Source organism: Hyposmocoma kahamanoa, unplaced genomic scaffold, assembly GCF_003589595.1.
Source record: "Hyposmocoma kahamanoa isolate Upper Pololo Valley unplaced genomic scaffold, ASM358959v1 220, whole genome shotgun sequence".
NCBI classification, from domain to species: Eukaryota; Metazoa; Arthropoda; class Insecta; order Lepidoptera; family Cosmopterigidae; genus Hyposmocoma; species Hyposmocoma kahamanoa.
Genome location: NW_020653740.1, coordinates 2,344,247 through 2,354,040, shown reverse-complemented (window position 1 = coordinate 2,354,040; position 9,794 = coordinate 2,344,247). Strand labels below are relative to the sequence as shown.

The following is a 9,794-nucleotide window of genomic DNA, read 5'->3' as shown; positions in this document are numbered from 1 at the left end:
TGGGTTGTGAATGATAATGATGTTATACACCCTGTTAAGTGACAATAGATACGTGAATATATCCAGTTGACATTGAAATTATTAGTTTACATTGATAATAATGATATTGTGTCGATTTAAAAATAAAACAATGCTTTTATTATGATACCATTTGATATATTCTGTGTTCCTATATTTTGTAGAAAATTATATCACAACTACCTCGTACTTAATAACAGTTTGCGCCAAATTATAGGTTCTTAATATACATATGTCACGATATTTTCACAATAATAACCACACCCTCTGTTTTTTCATCATTTAACACTGAGCATACATTCATGTTATTTTTTGTCTCTTTACAGTTTTTATTTACACAATTGCGGCCAAGGTAAATTATAAAGACGATGTACAATTTATTATGATTAATAATATAAAGTCGTAATATACAAATAATGTTGGCACATGTTTAGAAGTATTACGGTCTTTAGTCTTCAGCCAGCCAAATATCTGATGTACAGTCACCACCAGGATATCTAAACATAAAAACAAAACTTAACGTACGCAATCCATAATTTAAACTATAAGCGCAATAGTGGTGCAACTCACATGAATTTTCTTTTCTACAATATTACTTTAAATAATACTAATATATATAATTATTTTATATATTGTCATGCTATTTTCATGAATTAAAAATTATAATTAAATATTTGTAATACATGAAAATAGATTCCAAATATAATATAATTTTGTGCTTTTGTATCTTTTAAAGTAATATTGTAGAAAAAAAATAAAACAATGTGGGTGCGCAATATAGCGCTGATAGCCTCAATTTTTCATTTGCTTTAACGTTGAAGAAATATGTCGTAAAAACCTGCTTATCTAAAAAGGCCACAATTATTATACTATAATAGAAGCCATGTAAAGTATTGGACTTGAAAAGAGAATCGAGCTCGTTTATGAGCAATACATGTCCTGTGTACTCGTGCTATAACTGTTGGTATAGAATAGTTAATTTACTGTTTAACAGAAATATTGTAAGTAAAATATACGTTGATTGGTATCAGAATGAGAATACAAACATGTTTTTTTAACTGGGTCAGTATGGGGAACTCTGCGTTAAAAATATTTAGTACATTTTTATAGTAAAAAATAATGGTATTTTTTCAATGTAAATAAATCAATTCACTTTTATGTTAATTGTATAGTAGGAAAAAAAATCTGATGAAATTTCATTATAACGTTGAAACGATAGATACGACCATTTAATTGTTAGGTACTGTAATGTAAATTCTACTCGAAGTACACAAAGAACATTATTGCATGATTAATATAGAATTTAGTAGTGTGTTTCTTCTTTTCTGTTTTTATTGTTTGAAATTTTGTTTCAATTATATATATATATATATTACATGCGCCAAAGGATAATGATTGTTTGATAAAGTTTTCTAAATACTTTTTATATTGCCTAATTTTATTGTTGCAGTGCTATTTTATACACATGCAGCTTGTTTCGTCCAAAAATACTGCTTTGTTAGTTGAGAAATTTATCTCGTGATATTTGTTGTTTCTACGTTCAATTAACATGAAGCTGTTGTGAAATAAGTGAGAAAGCAATGACTACGACGAATCCCATCGGTCATTAGGAATACCCCATCAGCAAATTCCCAAAATTTCCCTCTAGATAAAGTTGTTATAAGCTGAAAAAACTAGCTAATTAACTAGCGTAAAACAGTATTAGGTACATGAAATTAAAATAAACTCTTCTATTGAGAGAAGTGTGCACTCATGATCTCTATGAACAAAAACTAAAGCGATATAATAATACGTAATACACATTTAAATTCAACAAAATGGAGGTAATTCTGAAACTTGAACATAATAATAGAACATGAAATTCTTAACATATAATGTATTAGGTGTCAATTATATTTAATAATACTTTTTGCTTTCTTTCAAGATTTTTTCCTTCAGTACAATAAAATTATACTAATCTGAAACTATGTTTTTAAAAAAACTTATTCGTGTTTGTGAAAAACTCTCGCTAACTACATCAAAATTATTTCTATACATAAATAATCACCTTATGAGACCTATACCAGTTTATTTTCATCTGCTATGCTTTTGGCGTTCCTGATACCGTCCCAGTTAAAAAAATTACTAAAATTAAAAAAAATCTTTTTCGTACAAAAATACCTTATACTCTGTTATCTGAACGAGACATTATAACAGAAATGTTGGAATCTTAATACATATTAAATTTCTTATGAAATCCTATTCCCTTTGGGACACCAAACAAAAAGGTTGGCAGCCTAATATCCTAACTACCTTACATTCAACACCCCAACAGAGCATCTACCTTACATCAAAATACCACATATGTACCAAGTACCCGACACCCCCACTACGTAACACCTTGTTAAGAGTCAATTACATCTGTTAATAATAAGTTACCTCATTTCATGTGGAAGTACAGGGCCATTAGGTTCTTTTCCGAAATCCACCAAAAAGTTTTCGTCCAACTTCATACCACCATTCACCGTGTCAACATCCAGCTTCACTATCCAACCACCCTGAAAAGAACACATATAATTAGTCTTACAATCTTCTTATAACAGTCATCAATATAATAACTATAGTAAGTATCAAACACTTTGAAGTCGCAAATTATCGTATTTTATATCGTATAGGTCTAAAAGAAAAAGTAAATGGTCTGACTACTTAATATGAACTTTTCTTGACTATTATTGGATACTGAAACAATGTACTAAGTATATATGTAATGTGTATATGTATGTAATGTGTATGCAAAACATTGTACTCTAAAAATTCAACAGAGTCACCATCAATAAGCTTCATAAACTCAAACACGATAGTTCTACTGCAGATATTTCAGTTGGGTAGTCTGTACATTGTCCTGATTATAACATCTCATCAGGGTTACCATATTGTTGTAATGTTTTTGTTTGACATAGTATACTATATTTCAAATCAATCAGATAAGTGGAAGTGAAATATATAAATAAATATCAATTTTATGATTGAGACCCTACATTATCTGAGAAAAGAGCAGATGACCTTTAAACAGCCGAACATATGGTCATCATAGCTTAGATCAATCCCGATTAAATTAATGCTCAAATAAAAAAAAACCACTTTGAGATAAGTCCACCCGTTTAGGAGCTACAATACCACAGACATACATATACTCAGACATCGAACTTACAACTCCCCTCTTTTTGCGTCTGTGGTTAAGAATGAATGTATGTTTGCATGTTTATCCCGTATGCATTCCGTTATTATACACCCGATTGCGATAAAACTTTCATGAGTTGTTATGCCCACGCCCACAAAAGTTTCTGAAGTATAAATCACTGTTCTAAGGAGAAAGTTAAGGCCTAAGTTCACCACGTTGTCCTCATACGGGTTGGAGACTTGACACGTTTTCAGGTTACACAAATAAAAACGATTTAATTTTACTTTTTTATCGTAAGTCATGTGGAATCTATTCGAAACCGCTTACTACTACCGTTACTTCTGCCTATGTCTAAAAAAAATACAATTCGTTGGAACTTCGATTCCTTGCGCTTTGCATGTGCAACCTTCGAGACTATTCGACGTGCCAGAATTGGTGGCCCGCATTACGTGTTTAGCAATGTCCAGCAATTTCCTTTACGCTCGCAGGCATGACCTCTTTGCAGTCCCCCGTTCACGGTCTGTGGCACACTTCTATTCACGGCTTGTGCAGGCATCGGAATGTACTCGTGGTGTCAGCTCGAGAGTGTGACGTATACGCAAAAAGATGATGGGAGGAGTGCAGCCTAAGTTTAAAGAAATATTTTGATATGTAATTTGTTTTCCACTGCAGTTTATTTTGTTTCAATTAGCCTCTCAAAAATACTATTATAAGTTTGAAATCAACATCTGCGTATCTGTGTATCTGTCTGTATGTCCGTAGCATCATCTCTCGCTCCCAAATAAGTGGATTGATTTTAAAATAGTTTTTGTTTGTTCTTATTTTTTTGTTTGATGAACATTTGTTCAGCTGTTTAAAGATCATCAGCTCGTTTTCCACTCAGTGTAGGGATCTCAGTCACAAAATGAATGTTTATTTTGCCTCCACTTGACCGACTTGAAATTTGATAAACTATAGGTATATGATATTACAATAACATGGTAACCTTGATCAGGTGCTGCAACTCAGATAATCTGCAGACAATCCAACTCCTCAACTACTCTTAGCAAAATAATTGTGTTTGGTTGAAATTGATCTCTACGATTAGTTGACTTATAGATAGAAACTTTTGGAGAGCTGTATTTTATATTGTGATTTTTAATTTCATATGCCCATAGTAATTTAGTTTATCTGAATGAAAGCTTTGGTTACAGAAGAAATAATCAAAACATCATCATTCTATTCACGAGCCAAATCAAAGTGAGCAGCCATAAAGAAATAAAGGAAGTGGCTAATAACAATATTATGTTCGTTATTTGTATTCGATTACTGAAATGGGTCAAATATTGAATTGAAATCCGAATTCATATTTAATCTACATTTAATCAAATTATATGAATTCGAATCACATTACTGCCGTCCAATACTAGGGTGACTTAAAAAGAAACATAAATACACAAATAAGCCGAAACGGAAAGGAAAGGGAAACAGGAAAGGCGGACATCTTATTTGATGAATGTTTTGGCTACGTTTCGGGCTCTAATCGAATTTCAACTCAACTGAGAGAGATTTTGTTATTTGTGCTTTAAACTGAGACCGTGGAAATAGGAAGCGACGAACAAGACGGTTTACCTGGCGGTATTAGTGATTACTGTAGTTGTTTGATTCATATCAAATTGTTCCTCAATTTGATATGAATCATTTTTACAACTTTTCAAGTTTTAACCAATGTATATACGGAAGGGTGTGTACAGAATGAGTATCGCACAGAGAGAATTTTGGATTTCGAAATCCGTAGACGAACTAAGGTCTAGAACGTAGGAGGTCGGATAACAAAGCTGAAATGGAATTGGGTAGGGCATATTGTGAGGCAAGGTGATGACAGATGGGGTAAGGTAACTGCCGAATGTTGGCTAAGAGGTCGCTGCAGAAACGTGGGAAGGGCACACGATATTGTCAAAGTAGTGGCCAGTTGATCCGTGAAACTAGTTTATGATCGTAGTGGATGGCACAAACCATGTGAGACCTAGTGCCCAGTAGTGGGTGAAGTTGGGCTGTGGATGATGATGATTGGCGTTTTTCTATATATTCTTCAAAATACCAAAAATAAAAACATACGTAATTTTCTTGAAAATGATAGTGTGAAGAACAGAATTGATAATATTTTTGGGCAAAATGAATATTGAAAGCATGACCCCATGCTTTCAATTACAAAACTAAACTCAATTTGCATGTATTGATACCCATCAATACATGCAAATTAAGTTTAGTACATATTTAAAACTATAGATGGCGACACTTAGATATAATAAAAAATAAGAAGTATTAAATCTCAACAATTTGAGGTGACATACTTAATAAGAAGTATAAAATATAAAAAAGAAATGCAAAACTATTAAAACAACATTTTAGGAATGTTGAAATTAAAATTTATTTACAATTACGAAAATTGGTTGCAATCAATTGTATAGATGGCGCTTATTTCAATTTATTCTCGAAACTAAGTAACGTTTTAGCACTAACTTTTATTTAAAAGAAGTAACTGACTTCGCTTCTTTCCGATTTTATTATATGTTATTCTATAATATAATCACCGCCTGAAGAAGAACAATAACTTTGACAGTCATGTAATAGCTGCCATCTGTTGGCCTTTTCAAATATTATTACAATCGCATCGCAGGTTCCCCATCTATTGATCAGCGTTAACGATCAAAGTAAGCGTCCGAATATGCAGAGTTAATTTTGTTTATATGAGATACCCATCTGTACTAGCATAGTATTATATTATCTGAGAATGAAATTGTTACTGCAAACCCGTATAAAAAATTTAACAAAATCTCTATTGTATACGACACTATAATAGTTTGTATCAGACAAATCCTGTGTGGCTTTATGAATAATTCAAGTTAACCCAGGTGACACGGGGTCTCGTAAAATACGTGGCTGCCTACGAAAAATAACGCTGGGCTTAAACAAAGAAAAATGCATAAAAAAAATACGGCCGAAGGTTTGATGGGGGATAAGTGGTGTTTATTGCGGTCTACCGGACAAGGCAGTCCCTAATAAAATACTTTGTATACGATGAGGTCACTTGTGGACTGTCCGCGTTTTGGTTCAGGTAGCCTAAAAAAAGGTGGATTGGACTATAATTTTTTTTACCGTAACAAATTTACAAATTTTATATTTGAGGTTTTTATAATTCCAAATGAAGGAAGGAACAAGTCGTGCGCCTGATGGTAAGCGACACGCGTATCCATATTTGTTCCAGTGCCACTCAAAGCTTTAAATCTCAAAGATTTGAGGGGCACTGTCTCTGCGCCCGTCACCTTGAGACATAAGTTTACAAGTCCCGTGTGCCTATAATTTCACCAGCACTCTTACCCAAACTGGAACGCAGTAATGCTCACATTACTGCGTGGTGGCAGCAATAAGTAAGATTATCAAGATAGATTGGTACTTTGTACGTACTTTGCTACGTTGGGGAAATATAAGAAATAATAACGTCTGCAGGCAATCCAAGAGCACTGATCCTTTCAGCTTTTTTTGTTATTTTATTACAAACATAACAGAATTTACATAGGTGTAATATATTTTATGAATCATATTATTAGGATCGCAAAACACTTGACAATTATAAAGTATTCACTGCCACAGATAGAGAGGAAAACGAATTTGAATTGAATTTTGTTTTTGCTCGAAATATTTTTAAAGGTCGTCCTAAAAAATTTAACGGAAGTTTCATTCAGCAAAATATCGAATGAAGACTACAACACAAAGGTCAACTGCCAAAAAAGGTACGTTTATTGAACAGATGTAAGATAATAAATAGCAAATATTGTTTTTCTAGCACAATTGACCTTTGCTTTTCCTTATTATTTTGCTATAGAGAAATAATTTTCTTTCTATTTACTGAATATTTTTTTCTTATAACCTTGATAACTGGTATTTACGGTCCACTATCAAGATTTACCATCAGTATCCTTAAATAAATTTTGTGTTTATGATTTTCGAGGTGTCACGTTTCAACTGGTTCTTATCAATATCGTTTATATCAGTTGAACAGACTCTATATGACTAGGAATGTACAATAAATTACGATAATTATGTAGTTTAATATAATTTCGACTCGCGTTTTCAACACAATGCAAGGTCGTGATGTGTAGAATAGTAGTAGTTATCAGTAGTCCGAAATGACACTTTCTAAAAATACGTTTGGTCGAAATTTCATAACCTCGAAAGTAATTTTGAGAGGAAAATGTTTTTTTTAGAAAACCTAACTTAACCTAACCGAACCTAATCGTAACTGAGATAAACATTCAACATATCCTGAAAGAACAACTGTTTCGTTATAATTCGGTTTTCGGTATAATTAAAATTCGAACAAACGTTATTTCGGACAAAAATTTTCGACTTTGTGATAGGTTACCGGGCGGGTTGCAAGGAATTACGAAAAGAGTGACGTTGACTCAAGGCGCTAATCCGTCCGTGTGGCTTACAATGATTTTCATCACATTTGCAAGGAAGTTAAGAAAAGAAAAAATATATTTAAAAGCGTTATAGCTTATTCATATTCTGTTTTTAAACACCTTACAAAAATCTAATATAAAGAGTAATATTTTTAGGCATTGAAAATGAAAATGTTTTTATTGACTTTCACAACGGGAACTTGTATCTATATGGTCTTCGCATGTTACTAAAGACAGTTTCGTTTGTGAAAGTCTGATATCTCTGCCAGGAATAACTTATGGTACAGAGGCACCAAGCTCTCATTTTCCACCTCTGTAGCAGTAAAAACGTTAAAACTTTTGCGTAACGTATGATTGAAACACTTTTTTTTAATTTAGTATGACGTGGTAGGTATCTATAAATAATAATAATAATAACGCACACACTCAACATAGCCCCACACTAGGGAAACCCTATGTCGCAGGTGCCATGGACACACACATAGACAACCACAAATTACACCCAAACTCACGAGCGTCGTTGAGACCACGGAGGTCGTCGACTACTAATTAAATAATATTTTAGTTTTTCATTTTTCGGAACTTCATGCTAAACTACTAGGTATACCTGTTTATTGTAATTAGGTAGATAAACACTTTATTCACCAATAAAAAACTATTTTTGTCATAGCAGTCAAAGCACGCTGACTCAGCAAATGCCAAAGTTCCCTCAGGCTTAATTACACCCAAATTTCAAAGCTCCGCTATCTGAGCAATTCTCTCGCCATGAACTGCAAAAACTGGTGCGTGTACACTTCGATGTTTGCGCTTGTTTGAGAATTTACGATCAAAGCATGTAAACTGGAGCAGATAGCTAGGCGGTGTAATCCTCATGAATGAAGAATATCGAAGTGACAATTGGCGAATTAAGAGTATAAGGGAGATTTCACAGAATCGTAACCGCTTGAATGCCATCCGATGTCAAATACCTAGATTTACTTTCAAGAACAATTCTAGGAAAGCTGATTTCGTCGATATTCGAGCTGCTTGTCTCGTACAGTAATATGTCAGAATATGTCAGGTGATATCAGCGAGATGATGCAGGGAGATGTCAAAGATGCTGTAGAAATAATACACGACCGATACCACGGAGTAACTTTATTGTACTGAAAGTTATATTTTATACATTTTGCACGTGCACAATGTAGGGTGCGACGTTGCATATTGTCAGTTGCACAATAATGTACGTTGACCCGTGCAGTAGATTCTGAGAAAACCGTGATGCTCAAAAAGGTCATTGAAATTGTGTTGGCCGATCAGAAGATCGTTTGAAATAATGTAAAATATCACATTTTATAGTTTTTGATGAAATTGTTTTTTTTGCCATTTTTATTAAAATTTTGCAAGAAATTTCTTTATTGCTCAAAGCATATACCAGAATTGATCATTAAAGTTCTGCAACCGCCTTTAAAGTCGCCGTGTGTAACAGCTCTAAGAGATTGATTGTTGAACTCTCAAATTAACCTAATTCCATTAGAACTAGAGAATAATATCATGGAGTCCATTAGAGCGTCCAAGAATTCATTCATCGCATCCATCGATGTCGATATGCGATACATACGAAAATACGAATACTATTTTAATCCTCATAACGTTAGAAAGCTGGGGGGTGGTTGCATTGATGGGCATTATTCGGCTGTGACTTTATCTGAATGAGATCCTTTTGCATACTAACGTTTACGTATTAATTTATATAGTAAAATTTGTTGTTTGGTTTAAATGTCAACTAAGCTGTTTTCTGTGTCATTTATTTAATTTTTTTTATATTTATTCACATTACTTTTTGGGTTTCTTTCTTAAAATGAGGCGTTGCAATAAATGGTTTCTATTTATATTTCCATTAAGCATATGGGTGGGATTATTAATATTGAAATAATATTGCATGTCGTCACCTATGCGCTGGACAACGCGTTGTCTAAAGGTCATAATCTAAGGCATACTCCACAGTCCACATAAGTATACTCATAAAACACATAATAAAAATTATGACCTTAGTAACAAATTTCAAAGGGAATTGTGCTTATTCGTATTTTTTACCGGTCGTACACCGATAAATGTTTGTTGAAATGAAATGTTTTTTTGATACGTAACATTTACAAAAAACATTTCAAGAGTGAATCTGTTTGAAGGAT

At 33.1% G+C, this 9,794-nt stretch overlaps 1 protein-coding gene across 1 annotated transcript in view; it reads right to left on the bottom strand.

Moving 5' to 3' along the window:
* Window positions 1-209: 209 nt before the first annotated feature.
* Window positions 210-9,794, bottom strand: part of LOC113228058 (methanethiol oxidase) — a 38,473-nt gene continuing 28,888 nt past the window's right edge. The window contains exons 10-11 of the mRNA XM_026461197.1: window positions 2,437-2,555; window positions 210-515 (exon numbers count right to left, since the gene is read on the bottom strand). Coding sequence (XP_026316982.1) covers window positions 467-515; window positions 2,437-2,555 — 168 coding nt within the window. The 3' untranslated portion in view covers window positions 210-466. The remainder of the gene's footprint in view (window positions 516-2,436; window positions 2,556-9,794) is intronic.